The sequence below is a fragment of the Suillus clintonianus genome (genome assembly GCF_016758775.1).
Source record: "Suillus clintonianus strain FC179 chromosome Unknown DEU56scaffold_40, whole genome shotgun sequence".
Lineage (NCBI taxonomy): Eukaryota > Fungi > Basidiomycota > Agaricomycetes > Boletales > Suillaceae > Suillus > Suillus clintonianus.
Genome location: NW_024539264.1, coordinates 1 through 22,868, shown reverse-complemented (window position 1 = coordinate 22,868; position 22,868 = coordinate 1). Strand labels below are relative to the sequence as shown.

At 48.0% G+C, this 22,868-nt stretch overlaps 5 protein-coding genes across 5 annotated transcripts; 3 read left to right on the top strand and 2 right to left on the bottom strand.

Annotated features, from left to right (window-relative positions):
• The first annotated feature begins 2,812 nt into the window (after positions 1–2,812).
• On the top strand, positions 2,813–3,824 carry DEU56DRAFT_806390 (uncharacterized protein). Its single transcript, XM_041353337.1, has 3 exons — positions 2,813–3,126; positions 3,180–3,259; positions 3,310–3,824. Exons 1-3 carry the CDS (start codon positions 3,070–3,072, stop codon positions 3,539–3,541), a joined length of 369 nt encoding a protein of 122 aa, XP_041207921.1. The 5' UTR covers positions 2,813–3,069; the 3' UTR covers positions 3,542–3,824.
• Positions 3,825–12,072: 8,248 nt separating this feature from the next.
• DEU56DRAFT_871596 (uncharacterized protein) lies at positions 12,073–15,330 on the bottom strand (the record flags this gene model as incomplete). The annotated part of the gene is made up of 12 exons (XM_041355715.1): positions 12,073–12,350; positions 12,404–13,004; positions 13,106–13,248; positions 13,303–13,488; positions 13,540–13,618; positions 13,691–13,769; positions 13,824–13,988; positions 14,038–14,186; positions 14,237–14,402; positions 14,455–14,648; positions 14,710–15,081; positions 15,136–15,330. 12 exons carry the CDS (start codon positions 15,328–15,330, stop codon positions 12,073–12,075), a joined length of 2,607 nt encoding a protein of 868 aa, XP_041207920.1.
• A 753-nt stretch (positions 15,331–16,083) lies between these two features.
• DEU56DRAFT_756457 (uncharacterized protein) lies at positions 16,084–16,902 on the top strand (the record flags this gene model as incomplete). Its single annotated transcript, XM_041350040.1, has 3 exons — positions 16,084–16,315; positions 16,364–16,727; positions 16,776–16,902. The coding sequence occupies 3 exons, from the start codon at positions 16,084–16,086 to the stop codon at positions 16,900–16,902; spliced, it is 723 nt and encodes a 240-aa protein (XP_041207919.1).
• Positions 16,903–17,398: 496 nt separating this feature from the next.
• On the bottom strand, positions 17,399–18,358 carry DEU56DRAFT_948612 (uncharacterized protein; the record flags this gene model as incomplete). The annotated part of the gene is made up of 5 exons (XM_041359085.1): positions 17,399–17,486; positions 17,538–17,614; positions 17,673–17,864; positions 17,929–18,002; positions 18,067–18,358. 5 exons carry the CDS (start codon positions 18,356–18,358, stop codon positions 17,399–17,401), a joined length of 723 nt encoding a protein of 240 aa, XP_041207918.1.
• A 2,066-nt stretch (positions 18,359–20,424) lies between these two features.
• Positions 20,425–22,643, top strand: DEU56DRAFT_913144 (uncharacterized protein; the record flags this gene model as incomplete). Its single annotated transcript, XM_041357491.1, has 6 exons — positions 20,425–20,676; positions 20,730–21,130; positions 21,187–21,315; positions 21,366–21,469; positions 21,527–21,783; positions 21,897–22,643. 6 exons carry the CDS (start codon positions 20,425–20,427, stop codon positions 22,641–22,643), a joined length of 1,890 nt encoding a protein of 629 aa, XP_041207917.1.
• Positions 22,644–22,868: the final 225 nt, after the last annotated feature.

The window sequence follows — 22,868 nt, the reverse complement described above, 5'->3', positions numbered from 1 at the left end:
TTCTCATGTGGAGATAGGCTACCAATGCCATTTCAGTCAATGTTGTCAACCCTCCCCTAGCCTCTACCAGGGTGCGTCACCTTTGGCGAGTCATTGCGTATTCAACGGCAAGGATCTGGTTGCACATCCAGGTCGTGCTCCTGGACGACTTCGATCATTGAAGCGATTTCTTCCGCATCTCCTTCAAGTGTTGGATTGCACGCTCTGGTAGTCAGCCCCTCATTCTTGGAGTGTTGCTGGTCCCATTTAAATGATTTTTCATCGTCTAGGGACCATCGTGGTGGATGGAATCTGTGGTGTTGCTGGACGTGATTCGGCGATCCATGGACAACACGGAGATATTCTCAACCGGCAACTCGTCATCTTACCGTCAACTCGAGGGCGGCGTTACTCCTCCCGATCATCATATCCTCCTGGAGCTCGATCTACTGATGGGATGGATGCATGGCCCTTCTTGCCAAGTACAAGTGATCATCTAGTTTTAGCGTCCTCCCATACTACCAATGACTCCGGATCGCCTACCAATCCTTTGGCTGTTTAGTGTGTGATGGTCCGGCATCCCGGAATTGACCTTGCCTTCGTGTCTATGACAGTTCATGCGGGTACATCGATTGACGCTGTGAATACAAAACATGTTTGGAACTGCCAAGACATGTGAGCCGGCCGCCTGCTAATATATAACAGCATGCGACGATAACTACTCAGTGGGTCTCTTAGCACTTACCAGCCATCTCTTGTCACCCTCGAGTATTGAATTTTTTGCATTAACTCACCGTCCAGCTGGCGATATCTCAATCAGCGTCGTGCCGCGCGACGAGGCTGAGTCAAGCATATCAGCAAAATGGAGAGACGGAAAACAAAGAGCAACGAGGGAGAAGGATCCACCACCCTATGGTGCACATAATCGCCGCCAGGACGCACTTTGGGAAGGGAGAAACCGCGTGTGATAGCACTCACTGACTAAACAAGAGGCAGGTGGGAATAATTCATTACCTCCTGAATGGGAGGAGTTTAAGATGCCGGATGGTAGGTCAGTATACCAAGACGACTCCCTCACAATGTCTTCATGGAATCGACCTTTACCAGGAGTGCGACTAGGTGAGCAAAGAATGCACCGCTAGCGGCGAAGAACTTATTTAAAGCATAGATTATTCCGAACACCTCATTGCTGGATGCGAATGGCACGTCTCATCAGCAGGGAGCTTGATGCCGGGCCCCGGGAGTGCACCATCGAGGCTCACTCCAAAAGCCATATGGAGCAGACTGTCCAGTTCGCATCTGGGACCTCAATCCCAACGAATCAGTCGGAAAACCACTGATGCCGCATGCACGACTACAAACTTTTTGCTCTCGCCATTTCCCGTGACGGAAAATATAATGTTAGTACTGGAGTAGATGCACATATATATGTGGAGCTTCGAGGCAGCGCTCAAACACAACGGCGATGGATCTGTGAGTGTACTTATGTTTTTTCGGTGTCTCTTTTTTGAGCGGGCTTCAGATCGGGGATGATGTCAATGCATGGCAGCAGCCCGACGCGAAGAAGGTCGGTCATATGTGTTTCTCTTTGTACTCGTATCTCACTTTTTATCAGAAATATGCCGAGCAACGGAGAGTTGCGTGTACATCATTTGTGAAAAACCTCACACTTGGCTCATTCGTCTCATGAGATTCGTGTTACCCGCCGCCCGGTCTTCCAACAGGGGGCCAGTAGCAAAGGCTCGCAGGCGAAATATGTTGGTATATTTTATTCCTGCACTCGTTCTCGCCTTACATTGATAAAGAGAGAGCAGCTATGCGACGCATAAGGGGCAATGGGGCTAACAGTTCAACGCCATCGGGTGGACTTGCTGCGGGGATACCAGCGTCTCAAGGACTGCGAACATAAACACAGGAGCCCACTGGTGGGATGGGAGACAAATGTTCACGAAGAAGTGAGCCGCTGTGCATTTTTATTTGGTTGTTGTTGTCGTCGTCCCACCTCACAGCAGTCATGATGTTATCCAACTACCTAATTTATGTAGCGTTTGCGAGGCAATCTGCCACCAACGTGAAGTCTATTAGTATCCATATGTTCTCACCTTCCTTCGTTTGATCTTTCCCCATCCAATTATTCCTCATCTTCTTGGCTCCAGAATGTCGCGCCGAACGAACCTTCGCCAAACATTTTTCCTTACTTATTATCACTTGTCTTAATTACAGAAAGCCTACAAAAGCCCCAGTATTATAGTGTTGCCGGTGTTCTTGTAACTAATTATTACATGGTGAGATTGCGTGGAACGTCTTATCCTATCTTGTAAGGTATCAATCGGCACGCGCATCAGACGATCTTTGTCGAGGGTGTCCCACACGTCAAGAAGCCAGCAAACCCTGCAAGCCACTGTTTCCTGAACGGATTATTGTAACACCAGCACAAGAGGATAGTCCTTCGCTTCACGTGCTGAGCGGAACACAGGGTACGACGGGCCTGCTAAATTACAGGTTCATTGTTTGTCGGTCCTTCCCTACTTGATCGCAACCGATGCCATTCTCAAAGGACACAGTGTCTCGTGTTACAGTCCTCGCAGACTGCGCGTTGAAACCCGTGTTCTCCCAGCACACCCGTGGAGGCGGAAGAAAAAAACGTGAACAAGCAAATGTCATGCATTCAATCTTCACTTCATGCCTGAGTAGTTCCACAGCGAAGCAAGTATTGATGTAGATATCGGTCCTTCGTTCACGAAATGTGCTAGAAAATAGCGATCTCAATAGTTTGACAGAGACTGAGACGGTGATTTTTGTTGTGGTTCTATTCCACATGTTTTTTTTTATTTGATTGTAGCGTTGTAAGCATATATAATTTACATCGTGGATTTAAGTTGTGGACGCACCACACAAGCCACATCACACACCCGAAAGTGCCACAATTCCTTATCATTTATTTCCGACCTCCTAAAGTAGATCCCAAACTTGATCCAGTACCATACCCTTCATCAGACGACTACCTGTGCATTAAAAACCACAACGCATAAAACGAACGAAGCACCCTTCTCTCACGCACATCACTCACACAACAACCAAATCCCAGCCATGGATGAAGCCACACTTCGCAAGCTCTCCCGCGCAGAGCTCCAAAAGCTAGCCAAGGTATATTTTCTTGCGTTCCTTGTCCTGAATGGTGGTCGCTGATATGGAATCAGGAGCACAAAGTGAAATCGAACTTGAAGAGCGTGGTGATCATCAGAGAGTTGGTAAAACTCTACGAGGCTGTTCCGATAATGTACGTTCCTTGCTTCATGTTCGCTATAATCAGTCCTGACAATCATTCAGTCAAGACGAAAACAGCGAAGAGCCTCCAAGAAAGAAGTCGAGATTAAGGGGAGAGAGTCCCTCAACTGCTGGGCCTTCGACAGGAATCATAGAGCAGGCGAAGGACGTGAGGGATGTCGTGCGCGCCGAGAAGGGGCGACATGTGCGATTAGAGACTATGATACTTCGCGTACTGGAGGGAGATCTCGCCCGAATGGCCAAAAGAACGAAGAAGGCGAGGAGGATCAGATGAGGACAGAGCGGGTGCAAAAGGCTATGAAAATGGAGCAGCTGCCCCTCCTACGGAAGTCGAGCAGCCAGGTGGACGTGTTAATCGCCTGCCTTCGCCGCAGTTAATCGCCAATGGAGGAGCGGCAAAACGAAAACATTACGCTTAAAACATCTGCGATCACTACAAAAAATACCTGTGTACCCCGGCTCCAGTCGTTAAATTGGTGTGTGGTTGAACGTAGTAGCCATTTCCTTGTCTAATTTTCTACATAATATAAATGGAAATCATGGTTGTCACGGTGCCGTCTTCTATGTAGTCACGGTTGGCTTCAACTTTGTCCCTTGGCCAGCTAGAGCTTGTACATACTAGTACTGTCAACGATGATGCTTCGTATACAAACTCGCATGCTTCTTCACCTAGGCTGTGGCATAGCCAACGCCTCATTTGAACTTTCGGGTTAAGAGAAGAGCTCAGCGATGGCGAGCATGGGGCAAGCATAAACAAGACGCTGGCCACGCCCAAAGCATTCAGCAAGAAGTGCAAGAAAGTGCTCCTGTGCACGATCCATGCATTGTTCGTCTCGTGCTCATATGTCTCTCCCTTCAACGCGAAAGAACCTATCATCCATCGGCTGCCGGTGGAACTTCTACAACAAATATTTTCGCTCATCGTTGGCGACGTATCAGACTATCCCAGTATCTTTTTATTTGGATCTGTTACCATTTCAGCCAATCTTGCCAACCCTCCCCTGGGTGTGCGGCCTTTGGCGAGTCGTTACATATTCAAAGCCACGCGTCTGATCGTGCTTCCAAGTCATGCTTCCCGGACAAGTTCAATCATCGGATCCATCTCTTTCATATCTCCTCAAGTGCTGGCTTGCCCGCTCTGCTAGTCAACCACTCACCCTTCGCATTGAAAACAAATGCGGACATTGCTCAGAGTTGGATAGCTCGGAAGCAGATTCTCGACTTCTTGATATCCTCCTTTCTGAGAGGAGGCGTTAGGAAACGGTTACTATGTCACCTATGTGCCTCCAGTCGCAATCTTGACACACCTCGGTTGAGAACCCTGGACCGTTACTGGTCAGACGCCCGCAGATTCTACACACCGTGGCTTTCTCGCCTTTGCATCAATGCTTGCTGTTGCTGCGAAAACGTCCAAATCGGCGCGCATATGTCTACCTGTAATAATTTACATCTATGTACGTCATTTCCACATCCAGGCCGCTTTCCTGCGAGAAATGCTCTCTAATTTTTCCTAGTCTGGAGACCATCGTGGTGGACACATGCTTGCCTTGAACCAACGACCCTCCCCTCCGCGTCTCTTTATTGGATCTTGAATGTTCAGTCGACTTCCTCTTCCTATGTTGCGGAAATTGAACCTGGTAGGACGAGTTTCATCTTTCCATACGCCGGTGGTAGACGGGTGCACCCCTGAGCAAAGTTGATTTGAACAATATTGAGCCGTTGCTCTCAGTCGTGGATGAAGTTACTGTTTGTAGGTAAGTGCTCTGTTATCCCGTCCTGGTACTTTGTCACGCAAACCTTGCCGGTCTAGAAAACTTGCTTCCGACCCGTGACTCAGTAACACAACGGAATTCGGGATTTCAACGTTACGAAAGTACACACCAAGTACACGCTGATGGATGTCTGCCGTATATTGAATTTCAAGTTGAGCCATTCTTGAGAGATCTGCTCTTTACCCTCTGGGCGTGAGCGATATCACATCCGCCGCGAGATAGGCGATCTGTCAGCCCTCTGCTCAAGAAGGGCCTCTTTGCAGGGATTCGCGCCCTTCACGATGATAAATCAACCCTCAAACAGGTCTATCCATCCAACCTTTCTTCAGCTCTCGTCTAATCCTACTGCAGAAAACAAGCCATTCAAATCCCATCATGCGACCAAACCCGCTCTCAAAGGCACCACAAAAGGTACGCTTCTCCATTGCTCACACATTCCGATAAAAGCCGTTCTCCAGCGCGCACCCGTTTCTGTCTCTGACAGGCTGCACCATTCGCCAGAGCACAAAATCGCTGCCGGTAGGCACTAGGTTGCATCGGCCCGCCTTTACAGGCGCAACATCCAACAGCAGGCCCAAACAACTGAACCCGCTTTCCTTGTCGCTGCAACATCTTCAGCAGCACCGATGGCGCACCACGCACCAAACATGCATGCAAGCCCTCAGAAAATGCACACACCAAGAGATACATGGCATCAATGAGAACACAAACGGACCATGAAAAATCTCACGCGGGAATGGGTATTGACACTTACCCTGCTTCAACGGGCATAACCTACAGTTCAACGGCTCGGAACATCTATGTTCTAGCTCTCATTGAGCACAAGGCGAAAAATCTGTTCCACATGCGCAAAGTGAACCTCGCCTGGCCGAGTCACGTGCTTATTCGGCTCGTCTCAAAACTACACGAGGTAACGACAGTGACTGAAATCAAGGCCTGTGCTAGTTGTTTAGCCAAATCGCACACCTCTTTCTGCCACTGCGTATCGCTTTCAAGTCGTCTGCTCGAGTAAATAAGGAAAGTGAGGAGGACATATCGGACTTTCACACTTCGGCGAGTGGAACACCGTCACAGCGACGGCGAACACTAGACAGACAAACGGTACGAGGAAAAGCGTATGATTGACGGGACGGTGAGGAGCTAAAGTATAGTAGCGTAAACTATGGCGTATATATAGGAAAAGCAACCTATAGCCAAATAGCCGATAATACAGTAAGGTGTCCAATCATCGAGCAGTGAGTAGGACGCCAGACAGAACACCTACGTCATGAGCGATGTCTACGTCATGTGGTAAGCGTGAGCTTACACCCCTTCCCATCATCTTTCTGATCGCTTTTTCTTCTCCCACTCGTCCAGCGCCTCGCAATCCTCCAAATCTCGGCGAGGTAGCCATTCATCGTCCGCTTCATCAAAACCGACCCACCGCACCAGATACTGCGTCCCTCGACCTCTTTTTCGTTCATCCAATATGCGGTCTATGAAATTCTCCAGTTGACCGTCTTCTGTAACAACAGGGCCAGGTTTTGGTTGTTCACGCGAGGGGAATAACACGGGATCGTTTGGTTGGTATTTGCAAAGCTGGCTGACGTGGAAAGTGGGAAATATGTTGGGCGAATTGGGAAGATCCAAGGTGTATGTAGATGTCTCCGTGTGGGCGTCGAGGATAGTGTAGGGACCATCGTAACGAGGCATGAATTTAGCAACTCTTTTATCGCCTTTTTGCATATACTCCCGGCGACGATGTCTTGTGGCTAACATTACGCGATCCCCAGCGTGCAGTACAAGTGTTTTTGCGCGAGTGTTGTTTACATGTGAAGCTTGAGATGCTTTTGCAGCTAAGAGGTTGTCCTGCGCTTCTAGTACGTCGTTCGCGAGTCTTGAAAGGAAGGCGTGCACGTTGTGTTCGTGTAGGTCGTTAGACGCAGGAGGTGACGACGATAGGGGGGGAAGCATACGTGGTGAACGTCCGAGGTGAAGCTGGAAGGGAGAAAAACCAGTGCTTGCGTTGACCGTATTCATAATATGAAAACGTACACGTGGTAAGGCTTTGACCCAACCCTTCTGATTCCTCCCAACGTGATAACGTAGACATTGATTGACTGTCTTGTTCGTTCGTTCGCTAGTGCCGTCCGTTTCGGGGTGGTAAGAGGATGACATCTTAAGTTTAATGCCAGTTAGTTTGTGTAAGGTGCGCCAAAACGTAGACAGAAAAATCTTATCGCGATCTGAGATGATATCTTTTGGTAAGCCGTTTTCACAGTACCAATGATCGAAAAACAGCGTGGCGAAGTGCTCTGCAGTAATGGTATCTCTGCACGGGACGAGTCGGACGTCAGAGTTAAGTCGGTCTGTCATTGAAATCAACATGTTGAAGCCCGAATCCTCTGGCAACGGTCCAATAAAGTCCACGGCGACAGAATCTCCACGAGCGTCCGGGACGGGTAGAGGATGCAGCGGACCGGCGGTTGATGTAGTTTTGGACTTATTCCTCATACACTGGGAGCATGACGGAATGTATGACTCGACTAAGTCCTTTCGCATATGTGGCCAGTAGTACGAAGCACGAAGGAGGTTGTAGGACTTGTCTGCACCGAAGTGACCTGCTGAGTCGTGAGCTGCATGAAACAGTTCTTCGCGTAAGTTGTCAACGCGTGGAATCACGAGGCGTTCGGCAATGTAGAATAATCCTTCAGCGTCCCGTGACAGTCCAGGTAACGAACCTAGGAGATCATTCAGTTTGACACACCAAGGGTCTGTTGCGTACCCTGCGAGGATTCGTTCGTGCACATTCTTGTTTGCATGAATGGAAAGAATCGCGGCGGTCAGCTGTTTGTTTGATATGGTGTCTGTACGGCGGGAAAGAGCATCAGCAGCACCATTGTCTTCTCCTTTAATATAATGAATATCGAAATCATACTGAGATAAATATTCTGCCCAGCGCATTTGTCGTCTCGAGAGATCACGCTGGGTTGTGAAGTTCTGTAAAGTCCGATGATCAGTATAGATGTTCACGTGCATACCCAAAAGCTCGCAGCGCCATTTCTTCAATGCCCGTATTATCGCTAACAATTCTTTTTCGTGAACAGGATAGTTCAGCTCCGCGCCACGCAGCTGAGTGGATTCGAATGCAACAGGTCGTGCGTCTTCGCGAGTTTCACCCCACGACAACATAGCGCCCGTTGCATAATCCGATGCATCGCACATCACGAAAATTTTGTTCTTGCCCGGGTTGTCGTGATTGATGCACGTGAGACATTGTGGACTTGTCACCAGTTTCTTAATGGCATCGAAAGCAGCTTCGTGTTCGCTCGACCATGAAGGGAACCGGAGTTTGGCAGCCTTAGTTGTTAGCAAAGCCAGTACACGAGTGTATGTGGCGACCTGCGGTAAGTGATTAGAGAGATATCGAACCATACCCAAAAAGGCCCGAACGTCGGACGCCTTTTGGGGTCGAGGCCAATCTAAGACACGAGCGACTTTGGAGTCGTCTACCTCGATGCCCCGACGGGAGATATGGTGGCCGAGAAAGTCGAGTTCCGTGCAGAACAGGGTTGTTTTCTTGAGCGAACAATACAGATGGGCATTTTTGAGTGCTTGTAGAACTAGACGAATGTTAGTCTCGTGTTCTTTCAGTGTTTGTGACCAGATGATAATATCATCAAGATATACGTGGCAAATTTTGCCTATTAAATGGCGAAGTGCCGACGTCATTCGTCGTTGGTGTACGGCGGGTGCGTTGCGTACACCCATGGGCATGACAGTCCATTCATACTTGCCAAACGGGGTGTGTACAGCGAGGTATTTCATGTCGTCCGGGTGAACTCGGGTCTGAAAGAAGGCATTAGTCATATCAATCTTCCCAAAAAATTTACCCGATGCACAGTCTTTTAAAATTTCATCAATCCGTGGAAGCGGGTGATTGTCCGGAATAGTATTCAAATTGAGGCGACGAAAATCGTTGACCCAACGAGGGAGAACAGTAGGGTCGGCCTTTGGTATGATAAATGACGGGGATGACCATTTGCTCTTGGATGGTCGTAGTCGTCCACTGTCGAGGTGAGTTCGGAGTAAAGTCTTCCATGCGTCTCGATATTTTTTTGGGCAGTCGTACGACCGTAGTTGAACAGTTTGATTAGCATCACGTAAATTTATGCGAAATAGAACATCACTGGGTATGGTGTCGTTGTGCGGAATGTCTGAGGGGAAGCGACACTCAAATTCTTTCTTAAGCTTGTTGTCGAGATTCTTCAAGTGTTCTTGATAGTCGAGATCTTCGATCTTCGCTTGGACGGCCGCGATTATGTCAACATCTTTAACCTTCTCGCATTCATCATCTACGATGGCTTTCAGTTCTGGAAGGACGCATTTCAATTCCCGAATAACGTCTTGTTTCATCCACATAAGTTTCGGGCCAAACGGAGAGATGCGCGGTGGTGGCGAGGGTTTGACCGATGGAGGGTGCAACAAATCGTAGTTAGTATCCTTTACAATGCACGTACGTAGCTCATGATCAATCACGATGCGATTATGTTGGAGAAAGGGACCTCCAAGTAACAGTGGTGTACACAAGTTCGGCACGATAACGGCGCGTACAGTTCGAGAAGTATAAGCTTGATCAACAGAAGTGCAGGACAATTTGACGTAATGCGAGAGAACAAGAGACTGTTTGTCTTTGGACACGGCGAGAGAAATTGAAAGAGGTTTGTGTAATTTGTGTCGACGGATTCCGAGTTTCGAAACGTATTCTTCACCAATCAGAACTAGAGAAGAACCGTGGTCAATAAGAGCAGACACACGAAGCGGTGTAGACACAGCGGGCCCATCAATAAGACAGTCCCAACGAAGGTGAGATGTTTCTAACGGGGCCACGCACTCATCGTCTGATCCCGAATCACAGTCGAAAACAGCGGACGGCATTACTACTGCAACAGTCTGGGAGTCTTCATCAGCCTCCACCGATGCTACTACTTTACCATCTCTCCGAGGTTTCTTGGCGAGTATAGTTGCAGCCGTTAAGACCTTGTACGTGGCACCATCAGGGAAGCCTTTAGGACAAGAGGACGACGTATGGCCAGCGAATGGCTCGCGGCACTTGAAGCATCCATCGTTGTCTTGTAAGAGCTGTCTTTCAGTATCGGAGAGAGTAGGAAGGCGAGTGAACGTTTTAGGTGCGGTCGTAGTAGAGTTGGAGGCGGAAGGCTTCATCTGACGGGAATTATTGTTGTTTGACAAGGATTTGTTGTCGAAGCCTGGACGCGCGCGATCTGCACGCAGCGCAGTTTCGAAAACCTTGAGATAGTGTAAGCGTCTTTCGTCGAGTAAATGTACTACCTCGATCCAATCGCGCAGTTTTTCTTCTTTTATTCCCTCCGTGTGGTAATCCGCGGCAAGGTCAGCGTTCATATGCGATTCGAGATGATATAGTAGGTAGACGTCCGACAGATGAGAGACGGTACCACGAAGAAGAGTGTTCTGGCTCTGTATCTCCACTGCCCACTCGCTGAAAGGGCGTTGTCCTTGGGTGGACGCCAGCATCTTCCTGCGAATGATGTCGGACCAGTCCCGAGGGAGGAAATAGCTGCGAACTTCATCAATGTATTTTTTGAAGGTTAGCCCGTCCATTCGTTCTTGGTCGTTCATATACCAGTCTTGAATTAGAGGGTCTTGCATACCCCAGGCTACCTTTCTGACTTTGTCTTCATCCTTCGTTTCTTTGTGTAGGAAAAACTGGTTACAGCTCATCTCCCAGGCACGTAATGCCTCTGGAGTCAGTTGTCCCGCCGTTAGGAAGGGTGGTTTGTCGGCGGATTTTTGATCTACACGAGCGAATTTGTTCGTAGTAGCCATGGTATGATGAGAGGCGGTGGAATCAGATGACTCTGAATGATAGGATGTATGCGTGTCTGTTGGGGATGGTGGGCGAGGTATTGTATTCGAAGCGACGATTGCGGTACTTGTCGTAACACCTTTTCGTCGACTACGAGTATTGATTGTAGTGGGTGGGAGAATGGTACGTTGTCGAGGAGGCAGCGTGTTGTTGTTTTTGCAGGGTTTTGACCTAAGTCAACACCCGGCGGTTTGTGGTAAAACGGGGAAGCGAGATAAGATAAGGGTGGTGACAGTAGACGTTTCGGTAACGGTAAGGATTCTGTACGCTCAGCTGATCGTAAAACAAAAGTGGAACACCGTCACAGCGACGGCGAACACTAGACAGACAAATGGTATGAGGAAAAGCGTATGATTGACGGGACGGTGAGGAGCTAAAGTATAGTAGCGTAAACTATGGCGTATATATAGGAAAAGCAACCTATAGCCAAATAGCCGATAATACAGTAAGGTGTCCAATCATCGAGCAGTGAGTAGGACGCCAGACAGAACACCTACGTCATGAGCGATGTCTACGTCATGTGGTAAGCGTGAGCTTACAGCGAGTTAGTGTAGGCAAGAACTTTTGCCAAATTTATATTGTTACTACTGACATGGGCGATCTTGTAGACTATAGTACATGCTGGTCATATTGATCGCACCACATGTCTGATTGGACATCGCGTCCATTTCTCACATTCGCACGTTTAAAGTTTTTGCCGTCCTTTCTGGATCGCGAATACCCATCTACGCTATCAAAGTACACTTCTTAGCACCGTCTGCCCCATGTTTTCTACAGCTCGTCTACCCTGGCAGCACCAGTGGGCTACCCCTAATCCCATCATCCACAACATCCTGGGCTGTTAATGCATTACGCATGATAGTTACAAGGCACGTGTATTGCATTAAGCATTGTAGCTATCAGCCAAACAAATGCATTAGTTCATGATAATGACAAGACACGCTGCTGAGTTCCTTCACTATGTCACATCAAAGCTATTCCGAATCTATCAATGAAGCAAATGCATTAGTTCGATAACCGCAAGACACGCTGCCGAGTTCCTTCGATATGTCATCAATGCTGTAGCGAATTTCTATTGACAAACACTCGATGACTAATTAACGTGGTGTACTTCATATCAAGGGGGAGGCAACTGCTATGCGGAGGTCAGGTAGTTGAAACTTGAACATGTGCCATCCACATCTTCTCGAAATGGTCCGCGAGATCATGCCTAAGTTGGGCCTGGCGAAGCGCATAGGCAACCAGTCCCTCGTTGTCCGAGTCGGCAGTACCACCATGTGTGCAATCTTGACCTTTCTCATACCACCACCCTGCATACCACCTAAGGAATTGGAGAACCCTACGCATCTCCTCGTGAAGAAGTTCAACTTCTTCTGCCCATCGCATTGACTGGGCCCAAGCCTTACACCACTCGACTCTCAGACCTGCAAACTACATCAGTATCCTTTATTCGTTCGTGGCTCATATTCAAGCTTACTATCTTGTATCGCCTCATCCTGATCGTCTCCGACTCCTTCCACCATCCATATCCACGACAATTGCCTTCTCCCTTCACTCACACCTTTCTGAGGTGCTGACATGCCACGGACGTCATCTTTCTTGTCGAGTTCCTTGTATTTGCGGTTCCAACCGACCACTCGGAGCGAGGGAGCGAGGGCAGAAAGTGCTCCATGAGCAGCGCGATACTTGTCAGCTGCTGCTGATGCCTTCGCAACTACCCGAGTTAGAGCGTTTTGTGCCCGTGTATTTGCACTCTGGCCACGGACCCAATCTCTCTTGAATGTGTACATATGATCGCGTAGGCGGAGGCTCTGTCGTAGTTCCTCCAGCGCATCCCCGGCCTGAGCAAAACGGAGCTCCCATTCAGTGGCCTGAAGGCGAGGATCACAACGGATAGATTTAGCACTCATAGTTGATGGCAGATAAAGTTTTGCGTCTTCTGGTGTGATGGGGTTGAGGGAAGGTTGGAATGAATCCGAGTGTAGCAGTTGGACTGTGGGAGTGTAGAGTGCCTGGACACGCTTCCACGCATCAATTTTTCGCTGCAGAGAGTTCCGCTGATGCTGTATGGTGGATTTCTGTGTGTCCGTGGCGTGTATACCAAGGTTGGTGATATCCGCCTTCAAACGACGCCTTCAAATGAATAAGTGAGATACCCAGTTCCTAATGCAAAAGCTACGTACTGTTCACTTTCGAGATCGATTCCAGATGCAATAAAGACGCTGGGTGAAATGTCGGGGTGGCAAGATATATCGACGCCTTGCTGTAGATCACGAGCCTCCATTTCCGCAAGCTTCAGTCGAACAGTGGCTTGAGTAATCGCTGTTAATTTGCATCTTAGTGATTGAATCAAGAATATGAAAGACCAACACTTACAAGTGACCTTCGGCTCGAACGGGTTACTAACCAAAGAGTCATTGGGGTTGCATTCCCAATACTCGATTTCCAATTTCCAGGGATCCGATGCCTTAGGTGGCAAAGCGCCGTCTAGCTCCTCAAAAGTGATTTTGTGAGCTTCTTTCTCCTCCTTTGCTTCGTTCATCTTTCGGAGTAACATTGCACCTGTGAAAGGATGAGGAAACAAAAGTACGAAGTCATTCACAAGTCACGCACCAAGTCCAACTGTTTTTTTCCAGTTCCAATCACCGAAGTGATCGTCTAGAGTATCCCGTCGAGAGCCGGGGCCCATTTCCTTAGTGCTGGAGGCAACTGGGTTGATATTTGACCAACCCCGTTCGGGGGCTTCACCATCCGTTCATCCGACGTTCTTCGAGAAATTGAAAGAATATGATGTTTGGCATTTGAAAACGTGCGCAGGAAGATGGAATTTTGGTACAAAAAACCTGGTGATTAACATGAGCAAAGGCGTGAGAGACTGGTATTGTGATTGTAAGAACCTTATAAATTTAGTGAGAGGGTCTAGATGGAGGTCCAGAGGGATTGTGGCCATGCGTTCCCAAATGTTCTTGTGCCACTGGCACGCAATATCATACGAAACATTCAGCATTTCAACGCTGCGTCCGCGGAGGGTCGAAAAAAATAAATAATCCATGTTGCTGTATCTATGCCATACGGTCAGTAATGATGGTTGCGTGAGCTGGTATACCTCACCGCTCGCCCTTCTGCAAGTCCCCGACACCATTGGGTAATTTCATGTTATGCCGCGCACAGTCGATCGTTCCCACTCCAGTCGCAGCCAGACCCTGCGAAGCTTTCGTATCCGCTAAGTTGACTGTGTTGTGTGATGCGCAGGTGCTTTTCTACTGAAATGGTCAGAACAGAATCCCATTAAGTCATTCACACAGCTTACCTCTTGTGGTTTACCACCGTGATTGAGTAAATATGCTTTGTACGTCGTCTCATCCACAAAGTAGGCCCACCCGCAACTAAGCCCAGGGTCTGTGCAATCTTTAGAGACGAGACGTCTTTTGAGACGGAAATTCGCGTCGATGGCTACGAACAGAGCGTATATCCATCTAAGGGATTGTGAAGGATGAGTAAAAATCTATGTATGAGCGTGACATGCACCTTTTGTCATTTGGAACCTCTTTCCAGTTGTCTGAAAGATTTTTGAGAGGTTGAGGGCACGCGGGGCATAGGACAGCACATTCACCGCTTTGCGTATTTTCGACACCAGCCGGATCGTGTCCACGGCCTGCTCGCTTGAGCATCTTCAGGTGGCGCCATTCACGAACAATCCGCAAGAATGCCTCATAACGATTCTGGTTCGACAGATGATAAGACGTCTATGATAAGGCACTTGTGAGTCATCAGATAACTCACCTTTTGAGGATGAAGTCCTGTGTTATCGGTCAGACGTGCAATCGAGCGATAAAATTCATACCCTGAAGCCTTTGATTCAAATGATAGAAGGTGATATTGCTCCAGGATGCGGAAGGTTGCTGCTGTGCGTGGATTGACGGTTGTAGCCGGAAACCAGGCAGCACGTAATAGTTGTTTTGTGTGCGTTTGAGCTGTCTCGCAACCGCAAAAATCCAATGCGATAGTGTGAATACCGTTAGTATCGATAAGAGTGAATTCGTCGTTGAATCCTCGCTCAGGTAACAGACATGAGTCTCCTGCAAAATGTCCAAGCTGCACACGCAGGCCCATGTCCCTCAGGGACACCGCCGTAAAATAAGAGTTCATCCACTCCTATTACAATACTGAAATGAACATGCAGTCACATTATTGTGCGAACAGACTTACCTGAATGCGATGTACTGGATTCTGAGTGTGTAAGGTGACAATACAGTCCTTACAGTACAACTCTGTACCGAAGCAATCGATACACCAAAATTGAGGGACGTGAAGATGGCAGCGCCAGCAGACAGGGTCACTGGCATAATCTCCTCTGCCCTCGTGCCGAAGGAACTCAAGTAAAAACATGTCCCGATCATTCATCCACGACGAAAGTGGATGGTCCTGAAGAACGAGTGAGAAACACTTATTACTGGGTACAAAGGGAGACCTACTGAGCGCTTCCGATTAGTTTTTTCGTGGCCCTCCGCATCCTCATTGAGCTCCGTGTCGTGAATATCGTATATATTGTAGTCAAACTGTTCATCACAAATTTCACTGATTGTCGCGCTAGCTTCAGTTTGAACCTGAGGTTTGGCCTGGCTCGACCCAGAGCTGATGACATGAGAACTGCGTGCCTGGAAGCCTTTACTGCATGATACAAATGTATATGTTTGGTGAACGCTGGGAGCTTCAGTTCCAGAGTTGAGCGGGGTATATATGTTGAGCTTGACTCGCTTCCGGCGGTTGATCTTTTTGAACGATAAATGTCGGGGGAGCATATGGACGGTCTCCTAGTAATATCAAAGCTTGGAAAGGAGCTCAGAGTCTAAATCGATTGTACAAGCCTGCCTGCCAGGAGTGAGTGCAACGTCACGACAAAGTCACAGCATTGAGTCTTGGTAATCATGTGATGTAATGCATTACTTGACAAATGATAATGCATCACTGGCACCTCTCGTACATCAAGTAATGCATTACATGCTCAATGCGCTGCCTTATAAATAAGCCTGCCAGACCGGTCAGTATTCATATTTTCATCGCTGTGTCTTTCTCCCATATTCACTCTGATGGAGCCTGCCAGACCGGTCAGTATTCATATTCTCATCACTGTGTCCTTCCCTCATATTCACTCCGATGGAGTCTGAGTCTGAGTCTTCAGGCCCTGCGTCCGAGTCACACTCGGAAGAATCTCTACCACCTGCTGATCCTGGTTTTTGCCTCTGCGAGTTTTGCATGATGTCGTCATACGACCCTTTCCCTCCAACCTCCCTCGTAAGGAAAGCTGCATCAATCTCCAGAGTTGAGTTTGAAGGCGGTCAGAAATGTTTAACGGTTGGCGCAGGAGTGCGGCAGCCTCATGCACAGTGTGAGTAGCTCTCCCAACATCTCTGCAGAAACTGATCCCACCCACCAGGTCATAGTGATTCCGCACCCTCCATTGTGCCCACTATACCATTCACGCTTGGTTCCCCCACTGTAGTACCAATACCCCCGCCGTCACCTAGTCCACCACTTACAAGTCTTACTGGCGCTCTTTTTCGGTTACCTGAAGCCTTGCCTCTCACCATCACACCCTACTCCACTGCAGAGGCAGAGGCAGATATCAGGTGGGTACATCGGGATCAGGCTATATACAAGGAAGTTATCGATGCAATCGCCGATGATTGCGATGTATACTTATATCATGGGATGCTCTACAACATGCCTGCAGTGCCTGGGAAAACTGGTCCCTATTACTGTGTCCCTCGTGGACGATACATCGGTGTATTCAATACTTGGTAAGTCCTTTCTGCTTGACATCGCACACACTGATCACTTGTATCTAGGGATGAGGTAATGGAAAGTATCAAAGGCTTCGCTGACGTGGCATATGTCGTTACTTCCCTTGCCGTTGGAGAAGTGCTGATTCGTACTGCAATCAGGAGGGGTGAAGTACACAAGTGTCGAGTATGAACTTAGCGCACATTAATGAGTCTGTCGCACTGCATTTACTGTTGCTCAGATTTTAGTTTGATCTCACTAGCAAATCGAACTTGAGTAGCCCAGTCGACGTAAGCCTTCTTCCGCGCTTCATCTGTCGTAGCCACAGTAATTGATGAATGATCAAATTGTTCTGAGACTGCACGCTACGCCTCTGATATCTGGTTCAGTCAACGTTCAAACAGCAGAACGATCTGACATGTCTGAGAGGGAATCATAAGTTAAAGCGTCTATGGAGATTTGTGAGAACCGTGGGGTGAACCATGTAGTCGCTGGTTTCGTGCACCTCCCTCTCGGTGCAGAGTCGTTTTTCATTCAACCATCCCACTTTGGCTAAGCGTCTGCGCAGTTCTTTGGGCATGTCTTCGTTACCATCTCCTCCTGGTCTGTGATAAATAGGCTTGAACCAATGTCAGTTGGAACAAATGGCAATGGGTGGCGAGCTAACTTAAAACATCGACAACAATTTTTATCCAACAAAAAAGGCTGAGATAGAATCTGGAAGTGCTAGAATGTCCAAACATTGAATTGCAGTGATCTTCACAGCACTGTCTTCACTGTAGAGTCAATGTTAAGACCACGCAGTACTGAGTAAAGTTAGAACTCACTTCCGCAAGTCGTTCTTGATGAGTTCAAGTACACTCTGTGGGGCCTTCTCCACACACCGCATGGCCAGAAAAGAAGCCTAAAATACTCATATGAGAACCATCACTTCACGTCATAAATCAGGGTAGGGCACGCACCAAAAGCACTGCGCGCGGTTCCTTGCTTCGAGGCCAGAATAAGACAAACCGCCCCCGAGTATTGTGGACGCAGAACATCAATAAAGCGCAAAGAACATGTCCAGGGAATAAGACAAACCGCTCCTGAGTATTGTGGACGCAGAACATCGATAAAGCGCAAAGAACATGTCCAGGGAATAAGACAAACCGCTCCTGAACATTATGGACGCAGAACATCAATAAAGCGCAAAGAACATGTCCAGGGAATAAGACAAACCGCCCCCGAGTATTGTGGACGCAGAACATCGATAAAGCGCAAAGAACGTGTCCAAGGAATAAGACAAACTGCTCCTGAGCATTATGGACGCAGAACATCAATAAAGCGCAAAGAACATGTCCAGGGAATAAGACAAACCGCTCCTGAGTATTGTGGACGCAGAACATTGATAAAGCGCAAAGAACATGTCCAAGATGGTGTTCATATAAAAACTCACATCTTCCTTTACATCTCTGGCATAGCCAACGCCTCCTTTCGACTTCTTTACCACAGGCAAAGACATATAATAGCTATCGTCATCAGCATCATCCCCTGTTGAAGTAGACAAAGAAGAGTGCAGATCGGTCTTCCATCTCTTATTCGTTTTTGATTTCTGAGAACTCTCTTCAGAGGTTTGTTGACGCTGCTCAGAGAATGTGGAGTCCAACATAGTGAGCTGGGTTCTCCACACGTGAAACAAAAATCCACTTTGCATGAAGGACAAGTGCGCTTGTAGTACGACATGGCGAAGATGTTGAACATACAGTAAGAAATCTGGCTATATGTAGTAAGTCAGCTTCCGGCTTTGTAATAGCAATCACATACGTGCAAGTTGATTCATTAGCACTTGCAGGTAACTCTGGGATGGTTCTAATTACACTGTCGGACTCACTGCACCAGGTGTTCGTCATGAGTATCACGGTAGCACGGGTATGTGCAACAGTGTCCGCAGGTATGGGGGTTACGGGTGGCACAGGTATGGGTATAGTGTCTGGAACTGACACCCATGCCAACACCGTACCTGTAAGCACGGTATACGGGTACGCCATGGGTATGGCGTTAAATCACTGTCTGGAGTCTGGACCTTGTTAAGACTCGTACTTCGCATAATGTTTGAGATAGCACTACTGACTCTTATGCTGCTCACAGGACTCTGAAGAAATGTGTATTAATCCAATGGTGCATCATCACGCACCATCAAACTCTTTATGTTCCGACAAAGGTCGCTCAGAGCGAGGAGCTTATCTTCGATACCATTGCCTCGTTGATACCTACCGAGGTTACTTTCAACAAGCTAGTCTGTGTGAGCGAGTTCAGGTGTGTCCTTGAACAAGTTTAGCGAGGGTCGGTTGTTTGTTGCGGGTGGTGTGAGGTTTCAATTTTGAGTGATGTGTCTGTGCTGATGGTCATTGGTCGTTGATGTTGCTCAGTATGTCTATTTTCAAGTGCTTTCTTTGCAAACCGTTGTTGCCATATGTCCAGTGTCCACAGTCCAACCGCTGCTCAGGTATGTGCTTCCGTCTTCATTGTAGTACACCTGAAGGTCTGACCAGCCGGCTTCTACGTTTGACTCCAGAGTGTCGCGTGAGGTTAATAGACCAATGGAGTATTATTTTTTGTATGTGTACTCGCAGGTAGATACCATACCACGGGTACGCTACCACACTGAGCGTTAGTACGGGTGATGCTGTACCCCTACCCGAATGGGTGCGGTGTTGATCTTCCGACCTGCGGGTATACCCATGCTATGCCCTAGGCGAAGGTGAGCATCATCGTCAACATATAGTAATTCATTCTCGTCTCATTCATACTTGCTTCTCAAATAGATATTGTTATGGGCGGCATATTGTGCTTCTCTACACATATCCTGCCACCCACACTACGTTCGAGCTAAAACTTCCACTGGCTCCAAATTTGCAGAACGCCGGAGTGATTTAATGTGCCGTCTGGCCCTTCAAGCCTTGCGGACTGTTACCTCGGATGACGCTGCATACAAGGGTGTTGACGTCAAGTGCTATGTACGTGTTGAAGAGATTCTAGGTGGGTCCATTGAGGAGTCAAGAGTCCTCGATGGTGTCCTTCTGAACAAACTGAACCTGGTCTGAATGTGAATTGGACCCCCTCGAACATGTTTGGCTGTGTTCGGTCCAATGGTCAAGCAGAACCAGACTTCGGTAGCATCACTATTTGGTCGATACTTGCACCAATATTATTTTGACGAGCCTATGTCCCCTCAAGTCCCAAGCCCTCGGGCTGGGCTGTTCAATTCCCGCTTCATTCTACGACCACTACGCTGGATACAAAGACCTTCCTCCCTTTTTTGGCTTCAATTCTAGGCTCACTTCATATATCAAAGCAAATTCAATTTCACGTGGTCCAATTCAAATTGGTGGCAAGCTCGTGCTGAGCTTTCAATGGCATAAAGATTGCTCATCACTGGAAGTATGTTCATTCCTGGCAGTATCTTGTCCCATAGCAGGATAGAGAATTTATTAGCTACACAATGGCTGATGTAAAAGTAAGTATACAGGCGCCAGGTCCAAGATTGAGATCACGGAGTTGGTAAAGAATATCAGTGACACAGCCAATAGCAACTACAGGGACCGTGTACACTAGGTGCTACCGAAACCTTGCTTTTTAAACTAGCTAGAACCTAGCGGCACATGAAATTTCAACAGTGAAGGATTATTTATTTCTGCCTGTAAACGCCGTGATTTCTCTTACCCTCTTCATACCATGGGTCATCGGCGTGGTCCAAAGCCATGGGCAAGCAACGAACAGGAAGCTTTCCTTCTAGCACGACTCCCTGACTATATCAAGTGTCAGCCATCAAAGAGGTACCGAGATTTTTTGGTCGACACTGGCCTTGCATTTTTAGCTAAGTGGCCAGAGCGTGCATATCTAAGTCGAAATGGGATTCCTGCGGAAGGACCTCTTACCCCAGATCAGTTCAAGATTGTCCAAACAGCTATTAAAGCACGCAAGACTGTGAGTAACTTGAATATAGGTGAAATACATAACTGATGGGTAAAATTCCATAGGCCATCGTGCGCTGGTACCGATGGCAGACAAATACGGCACGTCTGGCACGATCAGGCAACTCCAATGTCGAACTAAAATTGGGGGTTACACTAAATGGGGGAGATGAGCTCAAGGGCACCAGGGCACCGCAGGAAGTCGAGGTGTACTCACATTGCCATTATGAGTCGCGCGTCAAGGTTGCCGCGAACACTGCAATCGCAGCTGCTGGGGGGACCTCTTCACGAGGCGAAAAGTTGTGTAAGCGGAAGGAAGTGACCCGCATAAAATATGCCTCAGAGGACGAGGTAATAAGAGCTGAAGTCAAGGAAAAGCACCGAGAAGCGCTTGCAAAGTGGAAGCATGATCGTGAGCTAGCTAGAGCAGGGTTTGTTGAAGAAGTCAGCGATGATGCAAAGATACAGTATGTACTCGCACATTTTTGCATCTAAATTGTTCATCTAAAAATTGACATGTCAGAGCTTTCAATGAGCTGGGACCACACCTGGATCGCATCTTCCGTCATTTGTCCTACAAGACTGGAGGGCTCAAATTCACTTGCATTGCGGGTGGACGTAATCCTGCCACAGGTGAAATTGTAGTGGTCGAGTAAGTTTACGTTCTCTCACGGTGACAATATATCATAACCGACCTTACAGCTTCCATCTGGGCGAAACAGATACCGGTGGAGAGTTCGCAACCTGCTACCCAGGATTCTCAGACGTTCAAGCAGCCTATGCAAATTTCTTGAAGGAAGCAATTTGTAAGTATTTGCGATACGTCCTTGCAACAGAATAACACTCACAGTTGTTATTCGTAGCGCATGATGACAATATGCTGGCGCTTGTGAATGCAGATGTGTCAGCTGAGACACGCATCGATAATGAGCTTGGTGAGGCTGAGGAGACCGATGCAGATGTGTCAGCCGAGGCACGCATCAATAACGAGCTCGGTGAGGCTGAGGAGACCAATGAAGAGGACAAAGACAAGGCAATGCGGGATGATGAGGATGAGAGGAATACAGGTAGTGCACAAAGTTTGGAGTCGTTGGACCTCTATCATATAGGGCCCCAGGAGGTGAGTAATGCATTAATGTAATGCATTACACCTGTTTGCTGATGCATTGTCCTCTCCCGTTCTTAATGCATTACCCTCTCCCTTTCTTAATGCATTACCCTCATACCCCTCAGGACAACCAGATAGGGCTGCAAGACATAGCTCTGGGCCTGGGTATCGGCACTCGAACGACTACCAGCGCATGTCTCCCCGACTACCCTCATTCTTCGGAGACCGAGCCACCTTCATTTGGGGACATCAACTTCTGGAACATAGTAGGCGCGGAGGAATTCAACAATATGCTCGCTGTATCACAAGACCCATTCCACCCTAGTTTCATTGATACCGGCTTTGATCCCAGCTTCCCCCAGCCTCAACACGATCCATTTCAGCACGCTTCTGCTTATTTCGCGCCCAACAACTTGGCGACTGTGCAAAACCCAGATTATCCGATTGAAGATTTCTTTTTAAACACAGGCTATCCCTACGGTGGCAAAGCGCTCCTGGAACCAGTCTTACCTGTTACCGCGCCTCACAATGCACCTTCCACTCAGACCTCAAACATACCAGCTCCCGACATTCCATCCCCAGTAATGACCACACCGCCTGCCCTGCCTGCAAGTGCACAATCTGAGTACACCAACATACTTGTGTCTGGTGGAAGGCCTCGTTCCCTAGCAGGTCCCAAGGCCAACGAACAAATGAACGGCGATGAAATGGTTAGACCTACTTTTGGACTAACTGCTGAGTTGCAGCCAGATGAAGGTCCGCGTCGTACAGCACGCCGACACATCCCATCAAATCGTGCGCAGGTTCTTAATGCAATTGGCTCATCGAATGCTCGTGTCTGTGCGACATTGGGGGGGGCCAAACATCAGTAAATTACCAGGCTCTGTACAGATCTGTACAGATCTGGACAGCGCGCCATACGTACAGCTTGGTCCCTACTAGCTAGTTTGCCACAGTAGAACTTTTGCTGTAGATCTCTGCACAGACACCCACAGACCCGCCCAGTAAGGACCAAAATAATTCTCTGTCCGTCTGTACAGATCTGTCCAGGATGTTTGCACAGATACTCACAAACCACTCAGAAGGGTGTTAAATAT

Coding starts and splice junctions, on each gene's coding strand:
- DEU56DRAFT_806390 (XM_041353337.1), top strand. CDS start 3,070: ATGGATGAAGCCACACTTCGCAAGCTCTCCCGCGCAGAGCTCCAAAAG. Junction 3,127..3,179: donor AGCTCCAAAAGCTAGCCAAG/GTATATTTTCTT, acceptor ATATGGAATCAG/GAGCACAAAGTGAAATCGAA. Junction 3,260..3,309: donor TACGAGGCTGTTCCGATAAT/GTACGTTCCTTG, acceptor ACAATCATTCAG/TCAAGACGAAAACAGCGAAG.